We start from the raw sequence: 20,817 nt of genomic DNA, 5'->3' as shown, positions 1-20,817 counted from the left end.
ACCTGTTCCAGCGTGGCCTTCTCCATGGGCCACAATGCCTTCAGAGATGTACCTGCTCCAGCGTGGCCTTAGCCACAGCCACAGTCCTGTCAGAAGTAAACCTGCTCCAACAGGGCCTTACCCACGGCTGCAGTCCCTCCACGGGCATACCTGCTCGGTCGTGGGCTTATCCATGGCCACACGCTCTGAGGTGCTCCAGCATGATCTCATGCACAGCCACTGATTCTTCAAGGTGTATCTGCTGCAGCATGGATTTATCCACAGCCACAGATGCTCTGAGGTGTGCCTTCTCCAGCGTGGACTTATCCTTGGACTACAATCCCTTCAGAGGTATACCTGCTGTGGCACAGACATAACCACGGCCACAGACACTTTGAGATGTACCTGCTCTGGTGTGGACTTATCCACGGCCACAGACGCTTCAGGGTGTCCTGCTCCCACGTGACTCATCCACAGGTCACAGTCCCTTTGACTCGAGTTCACACTGGAGTTCCAGCCTGTCCAGTACAGCAGCACAGAAACAGCAGCGATGCCCTGGCCATCTGCCAGCCCAGGCGCATCGCCAATGCTGTTATCAAAATGTTCCCAGGCACAGCAGAGTCATATGATCATCAGTCCAGCAGAACAGCAAGCAGCGAAAGCAAAAAGCAGCCACTAACGAGCACTAAACTCTAATACACAGTAAGGCAAGCAAGCCCCATGGCAAGCACAGAGGCCTGTCAATTAAAAGCTAAACAGCAATAACAGCTATAAATTCAATCTAGCACATTCCAATCAAATCTGTCGTTATCTTGAACCCTTCGAGCCCCACGTTGGGTGCCAAAAAGGACTGCCATGGTTTAACCCCAGCCAGCAACTAAGCCCCACACAGCCGCTTGCTCAATCCACCCTGGTGGGATGGGGGAGAGAATCGGAAGGGTAAAAGTGAGAAAACTTGTGGGTTGAGATAAAGACACTTTAATAAGTAAAGCAAAAGCCACGTGCACACGCAAAGCAAAACAAGGAATTCATTCACTCCTTCCCATGGGCAGGCAGGTGTTCAGCCATCTCCAGAAAAGCAGGGCTCCATCATGTGTAACCATTACTTGGGAAGACAAACACCATCACTCCAAACATCCCCCCCTTCCTCCTTCTTCCCCCAGCTTTATATGCTGAGCATGACATCATATGGTATGGAATAGCCCTTTGGTCAGTTGGGGTCAGCTGTCCCAGCCGTGTCCCCTCCCAGCTTCTTGTGCACCCCCAGGCTACTCACTGGTGGGGTGGGGTGAGAAGCAGAAGAGGCCTTGACTCTGTGTAAGCCCTGCTCAGCAGTAACTAAAACATCCCTGTGTTACCAACACTGTTTTCAGGGCAAATCCAAAATGTAGCCCCATGCTAGCTACTATGAAGAAAATTAACTCTATCCCAGCCAAAACCAGCACATGTGCATTAGCAGCAAGTAGTAAAAACCTATACAAATTGCTCATATCTGCACCTGGGTAAGGAACACAGTAAAAATGACATAAATTTTTAGTGACTTTCTAGTCTATATAGGATGCTTAAAGACGAAAAAAGCTGTAATTTAAATGAATTTTTTAATTATTATTATTTTGGTTATTCAGTTGTGACATTTCAAAATGTAACTTTTTTGTTGTATTTGTGAGGTTTCAAAAATGGTGCCTTTTAAAGGGAAATTCAGCCTTCTTGCTATTTATTTGTTTTATTTTAGGAACTTCTACTGCAGCCAATATTTGAATGTGTTATAAAAATAAATGTCAGCATCTTTGAAACAGTGAAAGAGTATTTACATTTTACAGACTGGGAAGATTGCTGTATTACTCATGAATGCTCATTGCAAAGACCAAAAAAACCCAGTTATTGTGAGTTGTAGTCTAGTGTCTTCACCAGAAGATCATCTGTCCTGATAGTAGAAAAATAAATGGAGTGTTTCTGTTTGCAAAAGGCAACTTGGAAGAATGCTTGCAGTTGAGTGGGAAAAGCATAAACCGAGGCAAGCTAAAGAAGAAGCTGTTTAAGCAGAAAAGTGTTGTAAATATTTTTGAGGTTGAGGACAAGAAGTAGGCACTTGATACAAACCCTCTTAAGAGAATGTATGGGTAGGATAAAGTAAATTTTTACAGCAAACTTCTTGGGCAGCTGCAAAGGCAGGAGGTTAGAGACAAGCAGTCTGTGTACGTCAGGGCAAGAGATTGTTTGGGTATGGATGTTTTGAGAGAGAGATGACAGGGAGTTTTGAGATTGAGGTTTTAGGGAAGAATAATCATGAACTGGCAGTGGCACAGCATTGATGGAAAATATAATACTAAGCAGATACTGTTGTGAGCAGGTCACAAGCCTCCCTGGTGAGGACGATGTGTCTGAGGGAAGTGGGAGGACTCATCAGGAAGACTTTGGAGGACTGCTCACAATCAAAAATTAAACGTTAGAAAATTGGAAGTGTAAGAGCTTAGTGTGGGGAGAAGGTTTGGTGATTATATGTGAGTAAATGATCCAGATTTCTGGTACTGTATTACTGTTATAAGTAAATAAAATTAATAGCCAGCATACAATAAATAAATCTAAAGCACAATTAAAACGCGTTTTTTTTTTTTGGATGGTAAACGTATTGAAATTCCTGAGAGGGAAATACAGGTGCTCAGGAGTGGTTTGAAACCAGCTTGCTTTTAGTAAAGGTAGGCATTTCTTGTAACTTTAATAACTGCCCTTCTGAGAACGGATTTTAAACCTAGAAGCTGTAATAATGAGAATCCAATATTAACTAACCAGTGGTGCTTAGGCAATCTGTGAGCTCAGTGCTTGTGTTTATTTGCTGAATGTGCACTTCTGATTTTGTAATTTTTTTCAAGGCAAAGAATACAGAGCGGGTGTTATCAGAGCCAGTTTCTCTACAGCAGAAAACTTCAGAAAATATTCCAGAATGCTATGAAGGTATGACTGATTCTTTGTTAACAATAAGCTGCATTTTTCTGGTAGTGCCTTTGTTTAGACTCTTTTTATCCTACTTTAATAGTTAAATAATCTAACCATGCTAATAATGCAAGAACGTTGGAGAAGAAGGACTTTTAGAAGGGTTATACTAGAATGTGTGAGACTGCATGTTCCTTTAATAATGTTTAATAGAAATCCAAATTAAAATTTAATTCAAAAGACTTCAGATGAATCTTTGGGTGCCTGCTGCTCTTTTAGTAACTGGTAAAGCTGTGATAGAAATAACACATTACGCTATATGTATCAAACAGTACCCTGAGTACCGTGAGTTGTGTTTTGGTATTTTAAGCATTCTAAAGAGCTTCTCATATTCTTACGTTTGTTATTCATTATGTTTTAGGACCAGAACATGGACCAAGTGTTGATTGCCTTAGTACATCACCAAAAGCTGCATTAGGTAATGAGTGTAAGCAGAAGATAGCAGCCAGTATAGTGTACTTAAATACTCATTTGTACAGCGAATGTATGACTGGGAAGAGATATGGAATTCTTACTTTAATATCAGTGTGCATGAGTTAGTTGAAACATCTGAATTTGTGTTACAACTTCTGTTAAACAATGTACTCCTTCTAAGAAATTAATTTTAGTCAGTGTTGTTCTGGTTTTATCTATCTTATCTTAGCCAACCTGATGAATTTAAATGTGACAGGTATCACACCTAATAAAGGTGACCATAAATGTTTTACACCTCCTGTTAGACTGCTTTAAGTTTTGCATTTAGAGCATACAGGTGGAATAGAGCATTGTGCTGTGATTAATGGCCTGTTATTTATGTTAAGCAAACACATCTTGTTTGGTCATAGGTCAGTCTTTCTATCTAGACATAGTTTTTGCTCCCTTTTCAGAAAACGGAACATAAAATTTTAAACTGGAAAAATCTTGTATTTGTAAAACAATATCTTCAATTGTCAGAGTCTTAATTTACTTAACACTGAAGAGTGTATCATACTATAAGTAAGTAAAGAAAAGTTAAGCAAAATGGAATAGCAAAAAATACATCAGTGATTTATAATTTTGAGGATCATCCTGCAGGAGCAGGTTTTTGAGAATAAAGAGCATTGATTCTCAGCAGCACAGGGTAGTAAAGAAGTGGGGGCTGGGTCTGTCTCAGTGCTTCAAGAAGGTATGGTCGTCTTCACTGTTTTTATATTCACTTGGTTGGGTTTGGTTTTGGGTTTTTGTTTTTGAGAGCTGGAGGCTAGGAAAAATAGTTAACTGCATAGACTTCCTGGTTTTGTCATTTGTATCTTTAACACATGTTCTCATAAAACGAGTGCTTTTCTTGTTTGTTTTGGACATCACAAGTTCTGTCTTAGGTGAAGAATCTCTGTTCTGTGTATGCCTGTTTCCAACTAAATTTCAGCTCAAACCAGTTTTTCTGTATGTACAAGCATTCAATATGAGTTGTTGATTGAAAACTTGTGATTGTGGGAGATTTACCCTGGCTCAGGGTAGCTATCAAGAAGTCACAAAACAGTGCCTTACACAATGTAGTGAGTCCTATTAGGGTCTCATTAAAAATATCAAGATAAGGAGTTGTGTCAGACTTCATGCAGAGCAGAATGTAGGTTCATCTGTTTTCTATGTTTCAAGATTTAATACAAAGCATTAAGGCTGTAACTTTCAAACTCCAAATACTGTACTTAGGCAGTTGAACAAAGCGGTTCAATACAGTGATAGAGTATGTTGTCACCTTTGATAATGTTTGTGATTTTGTTTATGGTGATACAGGTATGTGTTATCTGTAGATAAAACATTGGTGGTTTTAAACATAGCCGATGCCTTTCTATCCAGGAAACAATTAATCTTGGAAATGGTACGGGATCAGGTGGACCGCTATTCTGATTCAGAATAGCAAGTCCCACATTCTTGTTCTATTTACTAGCAGGTAAAACTGAGCTGTAATTTTACTCCTATTATGTATTTGCAAGAGATGCCGTATCCTCAATCAGAGGCAGTTTCCCACATCTTCTTGGAGATATTCACAGCTCCATTCCCTGTAACTCAGTTTAGTATCTCAGTCTCTTAGTGTAGAAACTGTAATACTTTTAGGGCATTAAAATAAATTCCAAAAACTGTTTTGAGGCTGATATTGAGGAAATAATCTTCTGCAGTTCTGGAATTAATAAAATTGTATGTCAAGTAATGTACATTTAATCCTTGCAGAGAACACCACCTTCATAAAAAAGAAGCCAAATCAAGCTAAGAAGGGGGTAAGTGTATATAAACAATACATATTTTTATCTGTATTGTAGATCTCTGAAAATATGTAGATTGCAATATGGAAATGTATTATGTAAGTTAGCACTAAACAGTACTTGTATCAGTGATGATTTATGAAACTAAAATGGAATTGAAAACCATTTCAATATCAAAACAGCCAATGGTCTGTTTGAAAATGGATTATTGTTAAGGTGAATTTGTCCAACAGGTTACTGTTACATCGTAGAGTGCTTCAGATCTGTGGGCGTTTTTTCTGACCTCAGATAAATTCTAAGTCTGTTTACATGTATGTGGCTCACTGAACTGTCTAGACTTCCACACATATATCTGAGTGTCATTTTCTTTGTGCTGTCTGGACCTGAACAGCAGGTGATATCTTTTCAAAAATGAGTAAAACAAAAATGTCAAAGCATATATTGATGTCAAGGTCTGTATCCCACTTCTCTTCAGTTCTTTTCACAACCATTGTCCCTGCAGCTCCACTGATGCCCTGTAACCTTTCTTCTCACTTGCTGATACTGGGTTGCAGGGCTTCTTCAGGCTTTCACCTAAGTTAGTTGGCATTGAGATCTTTTTGTAGCAAATACTGAAAACAGAGGGAGTTCCAATAGCACTTTTGAGTGGCTACATATGCGTGTGGCATAATCTGTCAATATAAGGTGAGTTTGAGACATTCAGATACGTATTTCTGGAGCAGTCCTCATCTCATGCCACACAGCAGTATGGTATTTGTTTGTATTTATAGATAAGTTGCAGCTGCATTCAATTCAAGATAGTTTCAAGATAGTTTACTTGTTTCTGCATGGGGTCTTAACGCTTAGGCATCTGGTCTCTGTAAAGAAGGCATGAGGAGAATTGAGTGTCTCAGAATGAAGGTTCAAGGAACCTGAAAACTGAGTAAGACAACTCAAATTAACTCAAGTTAGCTAGGAAAAGCTAGGTTTTGAATGTTTGGCTCCTGAGTCCCAAGAAAATAGCCCTAATATTAGGCTATTAGGGTGACAATATGTTACAGGGAGTCACTTCTTTTAAGTCTGGGCTATTGTATGGCAAAAGATTTTGAAGATTTATTGGAGCAGAAGAGTCATTTAGATTGAAACCTATTATTTCTTGCTCCCACTAGAGGGCCTTAATACGCAAGAGGAATTTCTTATTCTAAATGGTTTATGCAGGTATGTTCCCTTACAGTAAGAAGAACATAACTGCATTCACAGGTGCATGTACAGTTTGTGAACTGTAGTGTCAGAGCCTAAAACTGTGTGTACGTAGGCCAGAGCTTTTACATGAAGACTTTAAAGTGTTAAAAAGTTAAGATAAATGTATCGTGAAAATTAGTAATTGCTGCAGTGTTGCAGATGAGGATTAAACACATGGGAGACTAAGAACAGCAGTTTGAGTGCTGTGCCACTGTCTGAATCAGCATCATTGTATCTATTCATATTTGTAGTAATAAGTGTTTTTCAAATCTTTGATAATCAGAATGAAAGAATACATATCCTGGTATTGAAGTAATATGAACTAGAAATAGAATTATTTTAAAAGAACGAGTGCAAAACTGGAACCTCTCATCTGATGTGTTTATCTAAAAAAAGTTTACAATGCTTTGTCACATGCGAAGGCTAATCATGCATACACGTATATGCAAAAATTGTATATAGCTCCCCTCCTATAAATCAGTAAATATCTACGTACATATTTATTAAAAATATAAATAAATCAATACTTAATCTGAAGGTGACACACTAGCGCTGGCCAGTGAGAACTCATTGAAGAGTCTTTGCCACTTCTAAATGTAAATTGTGAATTTAGTGAATGAGCACTAAATGGTTCAATTGCAACAATTTTTATTGTTATGCCTGTGCAACAAAATAATTATTAAGAAACTAAAGTTGTGCTATATATTACGACATTTATTTGAACATGCCAACTTCTGAAAAATTAAAACTGTAATAGTTTCATTACCCTGTGATGGTTGACTGCAGAACTAACTAAATTTGTAAGAGTTAGTAGAGGAAGCATGTAGAGGGTCAAAACGTTAAAAAATACTTTCTCTGCTTCAAATTTTCTTTGCTGTTTGCTTATGTTCCCGAACAAAGTGTAGTGTTTGCTGTTGCTTTCAAAGTTGACTGTTAAGTCGGTTGAGGTGATTGTCTCAGTTATAATGTTGGGGCTTTTGTTTTTTGTTTTTCAATAAATCAAGCTTGGTGCCAAAAAAGGTGGTTTGGGGGCACAAAAAGTGAGCAGCCAAAGCTTTAATGAGATTGAAAAACAAGCACAAGCTGTAGATAAAATGAAGGAACAAGAGGATCTTCATAGGAGTAAGAAAACTGAGAAGGAAGAGCCACTGTAAGTATGAATTATATATACAATGGTAAAGCATGAAGTGTAATTTCATGTTAATGAGGTAATTGTCAACATTTTAAATACTACCAGAGATTAGCTCCTGCAAATAAAACTTCAGTTCTTGCTTTAAAAAAAAATCTCAAATGTGGATGAGGTGGGCCAAACAGTCATTCTGCTATTACCCTTTTTTTGCCATTAAGTATATGTTTCTACAGTTGATGATTTACTGTAGAAATAGCCCAGTGCTATCTTTAAAAATAGGCTTTGTGTTATTCTTATTTAACACAGAAAATAAGGAGGCATTCTACTGATACAGATTAATAAAATGTGAAATAAATCTAAAATATGTTCAATTTAAGTATTACCACAGAAGACTCTTGCCTCTTGAACTTTCTTTACCCCACGCTACTTACCTAGTTTATTTTGTTTTGGTGTGGTGAACTGAATTCTATTAAAAACAGTCTTTCTAAGAGCATAGGGAACATACAAATATTCAGCTTTATTTGTACTTATTGGGTAAGAGTTTCTAAGCTGAAAGCAGGGGGTAGTTTAAGTATGGCTAGAATTGCCTGCTTAAGTTTCAGATGTTTTATAATGGAACTGCCTTTATTTTCACCAAAACCCTTTGAATATTTTTGTCTGAGGCCTCGAATCTGTTAGTCCGTCTTAGTAAATTAAACTCAGCCCTAAAGCTCAGGGGATGCCGTTCCTGGTTCCTTCCACTACATTTCTCTGCTACATCTTTTTGGTTTTTAACATTTTGATAGTTGTCATCAAGATTAGACTATGAAAGAGTTGGTTAGTGTACACTTTTACTGTTGTAAAGCTTAACATCCTCTCTTAAGTGCTAAGATGCATCATTTTTATAACCTATTGAGAAATTTTTCTTAATTATTACATAATTACAGGATCACTTGGAGCTCATGGTACCAAGCTCTTTGGTCTATAATCTCCTCCCTACTCCTTTTGCTCACTTTTATGTAGCCTCTGCAGAAATGGATGTTTTGTGTGCATCAGAAATATTAATCACAAGGGGATCATTCATGTTTCCTGAAGTACTTTTACCACGAAGTCATGCTTCTCAGTGATTGCCAAAAACTTCCAGTAGAGTGACTCGGAGGAATGGACTACTAAATAACAAGAAAAATGATTGTCCATTATTATTTATTGTTATTCTTTAATTATACTATCTTTAATGATATAATTCAGTTTGGAAGAAAGTCCCAAGTAGTGATCAATTTTTTGTGTCAGAAATGTATAAATCTATATAGATCCAAGGCAACCTTTAGTATAAGTTCGTTGCAACCTTTCTGCAGTGGCCAGAACCCTCTAAAAATATCTGCAAACGTGAGGGGTGCACATACACTTCAGTTTATGGATCCGATCCCAGTAGAGGCAAGATAACTGTATTTCCCTTGAGATTAACTTTTTGGATTTTTAACTGTAGATGGCAGTATATACCCAAATTAAAGAAGGGTGAATACTTTTAAAAGTGCATTTACTTCCAACTAATTTGTGTGGCGGTTTTAATTTTAAAAGCTTGAGTAATGAGCTTTAGTAAATTCAACATGGCTTTGCTACGTGGCAGGAATGGAAGCCATGCTTTTGTAGTCTAGTACTTAGGAGGAGAAAGAGTCCTGAGACTTAAAACTTAAAATGTGATTTTATAATTGGTACACAGTTTCTTTATTTTCTGCTGTGCACTGACAAGAAATAGATAACTGGAGTTACTTTAAAGAAATTGATCAGTATCCCTATTTGTTTTAATCAACGGCAAATAACATTTTTGATGTTCATAAAATGGATTTCATAAGACTGGCTGCTAATCTTTCTGCTTAAAGTGCTGAGTAGATTTTATCAGTAGCAGTTTCAAGTTGAATTTTAGAGAACATTTTCCATTTTCTGTGTAACAGTTGGTCCTAAACTGTACGAATTGATTTAAAACGTCCGTGAATATACTTTGTGCTTTGAAGAGATATTTTTCTGATTTTATTGGTTTCAAAAGTCATTCCACAGATGCATCCTCATTTGTATCTGACTTTTATGGTTATAAGGATCTGAACATAAGACGTAGCGATTTTTTAGTTCTGGCTCCAAGTCCTCTGAAAGCCCCAATCAAAGGATACCTAATCATCACAAGACTGAGATGGCTCTCCTCCTTTTTGAAATGCCTCGTCAGTGGAGGAGCGATGTCCCATTCCTTATAGCAGGCTGGTACCTACATCCCTTGTCTATGAAGGAAGACCACCAGATGCTGTGCCCTTTTCATTCTAAGAGGCTCAGCCACACACCTCCTGTCTCACAGGAGATGCGCTAACCAGCAGGGTATGAACTTTGGTAGGGGCATCTTGTACTCTTGGTTAAAGTTAAGTCAGTATGCATGGGACCAGAAAAAAACAAGCCAGAAAGAGCCTGTTTCAGTAATCAAATAGTTAGGAGACACACTGGAAGAAAATACTCCTTGGTCAAAAACTTGTTTCCTTTTCATTCCTGCTTCTGCACAAAATGGATGGAAAGTTATAAGAGTTTTCAGACTTAAGTACTTCCTTTCTGCTTGCAGCAGGACGTCTACCAGCAGCATCCTAAATCTCATTTACCTTTCTTCTGATAGTGTTCATTTGTACTTTATGCCAGTCACAACTTATGAATTAAATTTTGCTGCATTGCTCATTAAAATTACTATCTGTATCCCTTTTAACCTAACAAATTAAATTTAAGCAGTGTTTCTACAGTTCTGTAATCATGATTAAAAACCTCTGTCTCTGCTACAGTGGTATTACTGGAAAATATTTAAGGTTGTTTTGAGGTATAGGACGGTTCATGGCATCTCAGAAACGCAGCTTACTATATCTGAACTGTGAGGATGTTTCAGATGACAAAATGTGTCGCCAGCTGTGCAGAAAATGATAAGTTTTGGATGCTTCAGAGTTTCCGTAATATAGAATATATTCCATTTTGGGAGTACAAAGACTCTCTCCTCCCCTCTTCTGAGACACCTTTTTGGGCACAGGGAAGGGCAGCATCAATAAAGAAGAAGTGTGGTCTACCTCCAGCAGTTGTCTCAAGAGCGCGTGTATAGCAAGTGTTAAAACCACTAGGACCATGAAGGGGGTGAAGGGAGGGAGATGTAGGAGGGCCAAGCTGCATATTAGGGGAGAACACTACTAGTTTCATATCATGAATGCCACATTACTGTAGTATGTCAGAGTTGGATAATTTTGACAATTATTTGGTATCACATAGAATAAGGACTGTGGAAAAAAGACTTTTTCAGGTTGACTTCTTGGTGATGCAAAACTGTGTCCTGAACTTTAGCAGTAGCATGTTTCACATTCGTTTTGAAGAAGACTACCTGCTCATACACAGACTGGGGTACTGTTTAGACAGTCTTCTCTACTGGCTTTCTCCCATCCTTATAGTTGGAATTTAATCCAATTAATAATGAATATTTTCAGTAAACACAGAACATACAAAATACAGTATTACAATATATATTGTTAATTTTCTACCAATGTTATTGGGTTCAGCGTTCAGTGTAGCATTTTACAGCTGTATGTTAACTGTATGTTTTGTTCTAGTGTATCGTCTTTACGGTTGGCCTACAGAGATCTTGATATTAAAACAAAAGAAGAAAAGTTAAATCTATCTGGTAAGAAGAAAAATGAATTGGAGAGACTTGGCATGGGATTTGGCAGCAACAGAAGGTATGTGAAGTTCTATAAACTGTATTTAAGATACTTTGTGGCTTTATGCAGTTACCCTTCATTTTACTTAGGAAATGAAAAAATATACTAAAGTGTGTTATGGAAACTTAAACAATATCATAAAAAAATCTAGTATCTGTCGGGGGAAGGGGCAGGATTGCTTCTGAGAGATTTAAGTTCTAACCTGCCAGACAGGTGTTAACCTAAATTGTAGGATGTCTGTAGGGTATTTGCCTCCATTAGCTGACTGTGAGGTGAAGAACAGTACCAACCTAAGTATAGTCTGTCTTTTACAAGCCAAAACTCTGAAAAAGTCACATTGCTGTGTTTTCCAGCTGTTGGAATGGTCTGTGTGTTCAGAAGTCCTGCCACTACTTCAGAGAACTACAGTTGAGTTTCCCAGGGCTTTTTTTTTTTTTTAGTTCCTCTTAAATGTTTGTATAGCTTGGGCTTTGTCAGCAAGCTTCAGAAACTAGATTTGGGCTTTCATTTCTCTTTTTTTTTAGGGTGTGAGCTTTGTCATCTCTTTTACCTACTTATTTTCTTCCTGTCCCCAGTGGCATTTCTCACTCAGTCACCTCAGATATGCAAACAATAGAGCAGGAAACACCTGCAATTGCAAAGCCGAAGAAGAAGTACACCGATGATGTAGAAGACTCATATTTCTCTTCTAGTTCAAGGTAAGGTATAAGCTTTTTATTTTGAGTGGGCGTAGAAGTATATGCCAGTTACGTATTCAAATATACACAATATATTGGGAACTTAAGATCAAAACAGAAGACAGCTGGACATGTCTACACACCTAGCATATTTTCAGGGGACATCTAAATCAGAAAAGTTGTGAAATAATTGACCTTACCTCAATGACAGATGTATTTATAAAGAAGAGGAGTTACTTTTTCTGGGGAGAAGGTAGTCTGCATTATGTGTTTACAGGTTTTGTCTTGTTCAGGGTTTAGTCTCTATTTGCACAGACAGTTGCCATATAAGCTTTTATTTATTGTATACCGAATCCAGTGAATTTTTTGTTGGAATGACTTGTGTTGGTTCTTTTTTTTTTCCTTGTGATACTCTCTTCAACTTTCAATTTAAAATTAAACAAGTATTGAAGTCTGATACTAGATAAAGCTACAGTTGCATCAGTCTTTTAACTGAAGGTATGCCAAATGCAAAAACTTAAATCTTTTTGAGGTATTGTGTGTTGGATGTATTGTGTAGATGTCTGCAGTCTTATTTGATAGACTTATGTATTTGAATGTAAAATGTAAGCAAAAAATAATTGACGAATTTTTGATCGGAGCATGAATGCAATGCCAATTATAAAATACTGCAGTTGGAAGGGAGAAGAAAAAGAATTAGTCCTACAGGCACTAATTGCAATGAAACAGCTGTTTCTGGACTGACACATAGAACCAGGTGTTGCTTTTATAAACTGCCTTTGTTGGATGGGTGCCACACAAACATGAAAAATTGTACCTAATTACTTGTAGACAGGCAAATAAAAACAGAAAGGCTTTTGTGTCATTACTTTGTAGTGTAATCGCTAGTGGGAGAAATGCAAATGTGGTACCAAGTAAACTGGCAGCAATCTTGTAAAATAAAACATATAATTTCAGTGCTTCTCTATTTGTTCCTTGAAAAGAACTGTTACTGCTCTCAAATTATTCATAAGCCTACTAGCAGGCAAAGGATGAATTATAGAAGAGGCTTTTTAATGTGTTTTGGTTCAATAATTAGAAGATAAATTGTAACCTAACTGTTCCCTGCTCTTGTTCTTCTAGTTATAGCAATAGCAGAATCTAATTTGAGTTGGTATACAAATTCATTCTCTTTAAAGAAAATATAAAGTCAGATTGTTGGACTTGGTAAGGTTTGTAAGGTGGTTACTATCCTTTATTCCAAGCTGTGACTTTGAAATAGAGGTAAAGTAATTTTAATATCATCTTAGTATATGCCCAAAGGCAAAATAATCATGGAATTTATGATCTTAAAGGTCTTTTCCAATTTAAACAAGTCCAACCATTAACCTAGCACTGTCAAGTCCACTACTTAACCATGTCCCTAAGTGCCACATCTACACGTCTTTTTACCTCCAGGGATGGTGACTCAACCACTTCCCTGGGCAGCCTGTACCAATGCTTGACAACCCTTTTGGTGAAGAAATTTTTCCTAATATCCAATCTAAACCTCCCCTGGCACAACTTGAGGCCATTTTCTCTCATCCTATCGCTTGTTACTTAGGAGAAGAGACCGACCCCCACCTCTCTACAACCTCCTTTCAGGTAGTTGTAGAGAGCGATAAGGTCTCCCCTCAGCCTCCTTTTCTCCAGGCTAAACAACCCCAGTTCCCTCAGCCGCTCCTCACAAGACTTATGCTCTAGACCCTTCACCAGCTTCGTTGCCCTTCTCTGGACACGCTCCAGCACCTCAATGTCTCTCTTGGAGTGAGGGGCCCAAAACTGAACACAGCATTGGAGGTGCAGCCTCACCAGTGCCGAGTACAGGGGGACAATCATTTCCCTAGTCCTGCTGGCCACACTGTTTCTGATACAAGCCAGGATGCCATTGGCCTTCTTGGCCACCTGGGCACACTGCTGGCTCATATTCAGCCAGCTATTGACCAACACCCCCTGGTCCTTTTCTGCCTGGCAGCTTTCCAGCCACTCTTCCCCAAGCCTGTAGCGTTGCATGGGGTGGTTGTGACCCAAGAGCAGGACCCGACACTTGGCCTTGTTGAACCTTATACAACCTGCGTCGGCCCATCGATCCAGCCTGTCCAGCTCCCTCTGTAGAGCCTTCCTTTCCTCAAGCAGATCAACACTCCCGCACAACTTGGTGTCCTCTGCAAACTTACTGAGGGTACACTCCATCTCCTCGTCCAGATCATTGATAAAGATATTAATCAGAACTGGCCCCAATACTGATCCCTGGGGAACACCACTTGTGACCAACCGCCAACTGGATTTAACTCCATTCACCACAAGTCTTTGGGCCCGGCCATCCAGCCAGTTCTTTACCCAGCAAAGCGTACGCCCGTCCAAGCCATGAGCAGCCAGTTTCTCCAGGAGAGTGCTGTGGGAAACAGTGTCAAAGGCTTTACTAAAGTCCAGGCAGGCAACATCCACAGCCTTTCCCTCATCCACTAAGCAGGTCACCTTGTCATAGAAGGAGATCAGGTTGGTCAAGCAGGACCTGCCTTTCATAAGCCCATGCTGGCTGGGCCTGATCACCTGGTTGTCCTGTATGTGCTGCGTGATGGCACTCAAGGTGATCTGCTCCATAACCTTCCCCGGCACCGAGGTCAGGCTGACAGGCCTGTAGTTCCCCAGGTCCTCCTTCTGGCCCTTCTTGTAGATGGGCACCACATTTGCTAACCCCCAGTCGTCTGGGACCTCCCCGGTTAGCCAGGACTGCTGGTAAAGGATTGAAAGTGCCTTGGTGAGCACTTCTGCCAGCTCCCTCAGTGCCCTTGGGTGGATCCCATCCGGCTCCATTGACTTGTGTGTGTCTAAGTGGTGTAGCAGGTCGCTAACCATTTCCCCTTGGATTATGGGGGCTTCATTCTGCTCCCTGTCCCAGTCTTCCAGCTCAGGGTGCTGGGTACCCAGAGAACAACCGGTCTGACTATTAAAGACTGAGGCAAAGAAGGCATTGAGTACCTCACCTTTTCCTCATCCTTTGTCACTGTGTTTCCCCCTGCATTCCATAAAGGATGGAGATTCTCCTTAGCCCTCCTTTTGTTGCTAAAGTATTTATAGAAACATTTTTTATTGTCTTTTATGGCAGTAGCCAGATTAATTGGCCCTTCTGATTTTCTCCCTGCATAACCTCACGACATCCTTGTAGTCCTCCTGAGTTGCCTGCCCCTTCTTCCGAAGGTCACAAATTCTCCTTTTTTTCCTGAGTTCCAGCCAAAGCTCTCTGTTCAGCCAGGCCGGTCGTCGTCTTTTGTGACCGGCTCGTCTTTCGGCACATGGGGACAGCCTGCTCCTGCACCTTTAAGATTTCCCTCTTGAGGAATGTCCATGTTGGATATTAGAGTGCTGATAAGTATCTGTTAGTTAAGCAAGCTAAATGTCTCAGGGTTTAGATATATAATTGAAGCCTCTCAAAATCCTCGGATATTAATTTTTCTTTTTGCTACCATTAATAAAATCTTTATTAACATAACAATGTAAACTTTTATTTTCTATTAAATGCATTTTTTCTTTGTCCCTCTGCCCTGCCCAAATACTGAAGAAGTATTTTGCAAAGTTATGAAAATCTGAAAGGGAAGGATGGAGAAAATATGTAATTTTATTCAAATCAGCTCTTGTAGCCCCTGCCCCGTCCTGTGGCTTTGATGGCCATTGTGAGATTAGGTAGCTTCATATATATCTAGATCTATATCTATTTATATATATATATATATACACACACCCCTCTTGTTTGTTACTACACATCTATATGGAACTTTTAAAGACTGCTGTGGCTTCTTCATTAGGTGGGCAGGAGTAAGAGTGTTGCTATTTAGTAGCTTCCTTGCAGGTTGTATACTGTGCTTCTACACTTGGCTACCATAGGAACATATGACATAGAAACTGAGAAGTCAGGCCAAAAGAAAATGACCCTGGTTGTAGGAAAGCATGTAGTGCGTTGCCATATTTCTAAGTTGATGTAAGGGAGAGAGGCAGCTGAATGAAGAAATTTGGAATACCAACTACTTTCTGGTGCTGTACCACTCTTGTCTGGGAGTTTCTGCTTTCCTTTTATTTATTTTACATGTGATACTGCACTGAAAACAACCTAAGCTCACAGAACAGTGAAAGATTGAATTGATATAGTGATGTGCCCCAAAAAGTAGATTCTGTGATTTTTCCTTTCTTTTCAACTTTCATCTGTGACTCTTACTGTGGATTTTCCTCCTGTATCCAAAAGGTGGAGGGGGTAAAAAGCCTCATTTAGCAGGAAAAAATACCTTCAGGAATCTACTGGGTGTAATATCCACTTTGTGGGTTGATACTGTGAAGATGAAGATTGCATTGCAGTAAGTCTCCTTTGCTCAGAGCACTAAATGCATTTCCCTTTGTCTGTCAGGAGAGAAGGGGGGAGACTCCTGCTTTTTGTAGAAGTTCATTCCAGATCTGTCCCTGCTATTTCACATGTGCAGAGGTGGGAGACTTTGCTGCTGAAGGTGTCACATTTCTTATAAACTGCAAAAACAACATCCTGACTATTCATAACACAAACATGGAGAACATTTTTTTTAAAGGTGGTTTTCACAAAATACAGATGCGGACTTTAATATCCTGTGCTTGTTCTGTTGAATGATTCCATTCTGCTAGCCTCCTGTCATTTTGATCATCTTATTCCCTATCCTGGTCATATCCAAACTTTAAGAAAGTTTATTTAACCACAAAGGGAAATTCTTAATGTTTGGCATTTTAATAGGTTTTTTTCCAAGTATTTTCCTTGTAAGTTTAGATATGTGTAGATAATCAAAGAGGAAAAGGTCAAGATAAGGTACCACTGGAATTGACAAACATGCTTCATTTTTTTTTCTTTTCTTTGTGTTTGCCCTGCAGTTTTGATATGCAAGAGAAGATTGTCTTATTAAATTGTCTCACTTTTAAGAAATATGTTATTTAGCGTTGTTTTAATAAAACATATTACAAAGGTCAGAGGTATTTAATAATAATATTTGTATTAAAAATGTATACAGAACCAGAGACAAGGGCTTTCTCTACTGCTCTGAACTATGTTTGATGCCTTGGAAAATGGGAGCAGATTGTCCGCTTGCGTAGCTTATGGATTGACTCATATGGAACTGTGAGATAGCCACTGTCAGCCCTGTAGTTAGAAAACTTTGTCCCATGTGAAACCACAGCACAATTGGATGCCATGCGTTAGGTGCTCTTGGATCTCTGGAGCATTCAAAGTGCCTTGAAAGTTGTGGTGGCTTTTTTCATAGCTGGTTTCTTAGTATAGTGTCAAGAGCACCAGACCTTTATGAGCAGGCTACCTTACCTTGTAGGATCATCATGATGCCTTGCTCACAGGGTCCATCCTGAAATTTTCTTAGCTCCTGAAGCTCTTAAACCAGCCTGGTATCTTGACAATGTTCTTCCCAGTGCTTTGTCTGACACTAAAGAAGAAATAATACTTTGAAGTAATGAGAACTTTGCTGTGCTGTCTTTGATGGGACCAGATCTTTCAGGCAGTATACTGCATATTCATGACTATATCCAGCCTGAAGAAAGGCCGACCTTTTCATTCGGTTAAATATGTGTGCAAAAAACCAAAAATCCATTGCATTCAACTGCACAAAGCTTCTAACTAGTATTATGAAATCCAAATTATTCACTGACAACTACCATTGTGCTGAAAACTTACTTGCTAGTGAACACTTATTAAAGCAATATTTGTTTAACAATATAAAGTTCTACTTTTTCAATACTTTTTTTTTTCTTCTTTTATTTTAGGTACTATGATTCTTCAGATTTGAGGAGCAGCACTTTCTCTAAATGGGATGACAATACAGATTCTTTTTGGAAGAAAGAAAATAACAGTAGAGATGTTGATGTAATGTTAACTTCAAAAAGTACAGGATTTTCAGACAGGTATACAAAGAAAACCAAACTGATTTTTGTACAGCAAGTCCAAGTTTGTTAATATTGTTATCCCACAAGCATGAGGTCATTTACTTGGTGTGCAAGACGCCAATATACACACAAAGCAGAGGTATTTTTATTTCATATCTGCGCAGAGATGGGTGTAGGTGGTAGCTCCACAAAGCTAGCACAGAGTTCAGTCATACAGGTACAGTATTTATACAGTCTAGTTATGCATATGCATAAGTAATTACACAATGCAGTTTTCTATTGGTTTTCTATTGGTTTCTATTTATTTCTCTTATTTCAACTTAAAGCTACAGTGCTACTTTAATATTCTGCGCATGCTCAAAGGTGAGGGGTCTCTGCTTGGACCGGGGTCTCCAGCTTGAGGGGTGTGACTTTTAGTATTACCATGAGGATAGTTCGCGTGAGGGTGCTTCCACTAGTTGTTTCAGATGGTTCCCAAAGCATCTTAGTTAGCTTACGTATTTCTCCAGGATGTGCTTTACTCCCAAGGACAGTAATTCTTGTTTGGACATTCCGCTTTCCAGCCTGAATCCCCCTTATCAGCTTTATGTAAGCCTTGGCCTTCCACCAGCTCCTGTTAGACTACACTGTTAGACTACAATATGATTTGAGTCCTGATCATAGTAGTGGGATTTTTTTCAGTCTAGAGGGAAAATTTGGCCATAACTTTCATCACTAGTCAAGGGATTTCCTGGCTGAATTTCTTTTGTAAGCTGAATTTCCTGTTTAGCTATTTACATTTTAAGCACTGTTTTGCTCAGTGCTGTGGAGTATATGTACTGGAAGTAATTACCAAAGCACGTCAGCAAAAAAAGAAGTAGACAAAAGGTGTGGATAGAAACACAAATACTGGCACTGTTCTGAGAGCATACTTGCTTTACTTGCTTTGTTTATTGCCTAATGAACCAAACAGAACCCAGTTACCAAATGAATGAAACTGTAGGGTACTCAGCTTTCAGGATGAAGGTATTGAAGATACTTGCAAACAACAGGTCTAATTGTTGTGATGATAAAAAATGAATGTATTTATTTTCTGACAACTACATTTTTATCTTTGTAATCAAGTGGAAAATACAAGAATGTTGGGGTTTGTGTGCTTGTTTGTTGTTTTCTGCTTCTGTTCTTATTACCTGTATTTTCATTTACCTGTACAATGCAGTTTGTATACTTAAGCACAACCTTTTTTTTTTAAAACACGAGCATCTTCTATTGTTTCATAAAGACTGGACCAGTGATGCATATTGCACAAAATAGGGGTTCATGTCCATAATGCTATTACTTCCTTATTTGAGTACCTTTATTTAAAAAAACAAAAAGAGAGAGAGAGAGAGAGAAAAAAAAAGGCAAGTGTTCAATATGTATGTTTGAGGTGGAAGGCAGTGACAGTTCAAAGGACATTGAACCTTTTTGTACTGTTACGTTTAAATCTGAATTTCACTGACGTAGTGTTTTGGTTTTTCTGAGGTTTTGTAGAAGTATTCTGTCCTTGTTGACATAATTTTGGCTTGCTTTTTAAATGAACTCTGAAAATAAAGATACGGGATTAATGAATTTGAAATACTATATATTCACCATCTTGTAAAACTGTCACTGGAATTTTATTTGCTGCTATATCAACTTAGTTATCTGAATTTCTTTATCCTGGCTTCATCCTGATTTAATTTTTATTTAAAAAAAAAAAATCACAATTGTACTTTTAGGCTTCACAAAACAAAGATGATAGTGCTTCTTGTTTGACTTACTGCATTCTGTCATGATATAAATAAAAGTTACGCTCACTAGTGCACTTTATTTTTCTTTTAGGCCTACATCTCGTCGTAAGCCTGAATATGAGCCATCTTTAAACACAGATGAGGCACAAAAAAAATTTGGCAATGTAAAAGCAATTTCATCAGACATGTATTTTGGAAGGCAAGATCATGCTGATGTAAGTAGAAAGCAGTGATAAATATTTTTGAATGTTAAAATATTATTTGACTATAAACATGGTGTTCTTATATAAAGAAAGGGCAATAAATAGTTAAGATTGGTAGTGTTAGTAAGCTTATAGAATTCTGTCTACTTTAATATTTGTTTGATAGAAATGTACAAGTCTCTGATAACTCTGATAGTTTAGTATTTTCTAAGGAGTTGCAGCTGCAAGTAGGACCTTACCTCCAACATCGTTCCCCTCTGATAGAAGTGGTAGGCTAGGATTCAGCAGTCTTTATTTTTGAAAGAATCAGCCTGTTGCTGGGTGAAGGCTTACTTCTTTTGTTCTAAATACCCAAACTGATGCTAACAAACCATTGTTAACACAGCTGTCCCCTCTGTATTTGTTACATGGAAACATTATTACTATTGTAAGGCTAAGCAAGCAGATAAATGGTTCAACGAATGACATGTAATTGAATCAGCCTAGGAATAAAAAAACAGATTAATATTATGTTGCATTTTGGAGGCCAGGCATAATTTTAAAAAATCTATTTTTAATGAAAAATTAACAATGTAAACAGTAATGTAAAAAAATATAATCAATGTATTACAATTCCCAAGGAACTCAGAAAAAGTCGAATTAAAAGCATCACGTGATTAGAAGGGTGAACATGATGCTAACTGCAGTGCTTTTTCCTTATCCTACCCAACCACTGCATTTCACGTTTTTTAGTTGTTGTTTTTAATGGTTGTGTAGTTGATTCTCCTTTGCCTTTTCAGCAATCCCCTTTTTTAGGGTAGCTAACAGTGAGTAGGCCTCTTGATGTTGCAATGGTAAATGTGACTCTGTGATGAACTCAGAAATGATTTGAGATGGTGACAAACTCACACCGTGTAAGTCATGTGAAAACTACGAAATGGGAACAGCTTTCAGAATGGTCAACTTCAGCTGGATTTGTATGTTCTAGAACTATCTATAATCTCACAAATTACCTGACATGACCTCAAAAGATGACAGCGTA

At 38.4% G+C, this 20,817-nt stretch overlaps 1 protein-coding gene across 4 annotated transcripts in view; it reads left to right on the top strand.

Moving 5' to 3' along the window:
* Positions 1–20,817, top strand: part of ARFGAP3 (ARF GTPase activating protein 3) — a 41,619-nt gene that overhangs the window by 15,185 nt on the left and 5,617 nt on the right. For all 4 annotated transcript variants that reach the window (XM_072875738.1, XM_072875746.1, XM_072875764.1 and 1 more), the window contains exons 6-13: positions 2,850–2,931; positions 3,332–3,388; positions 5,158–5,204; positions 7,415–7,560; positions 11,136–11,261; positions 11,819–11,941; positions 17,723–17,860; positions 19,685–19,808. In XM_072875738.1, the coding sequence (XP_072731839.1) occupies positions 2,850–2,931; positions 3,332–3,388; positions 5,158–5,204; positions 7,415–7,560; positions 11,136–11,261; positions 11,819–11,941; positions 17,723–17,860; positions 19,685–19,808 (843 nt within the window). The remainder of the gene's footprint in view (positions 1–2,849; positions 2,932–3,331; positions 3,389–5,157; positions 5,205–7,414; positions 7,561–11,135; positions 11,262–11,818; positions 11,942–17,722; positions 17,861–19,684; positions 19,809–20,817) is intronic.

The sequence above is a fragment of the Ciconia boyciana genome, chromosome 1 (assembly GCF_034638445.1).
Source record: "Ciconia boyciana chromosome 1, ASM3463844v1, whole genome shotgun sequence".
In the NCBI taxonomy this organism is placed as follows: Eukaryota; Metazoa; Chordata; class Aves; order Ciconiiformes; family Ciconiidae; genus Ciconia; species Ciconia boyciana.
Note: the sequence above shows the minus strand (reverse complement) of the source record. Positions and strands in the feature narration are given on the sequence as shown.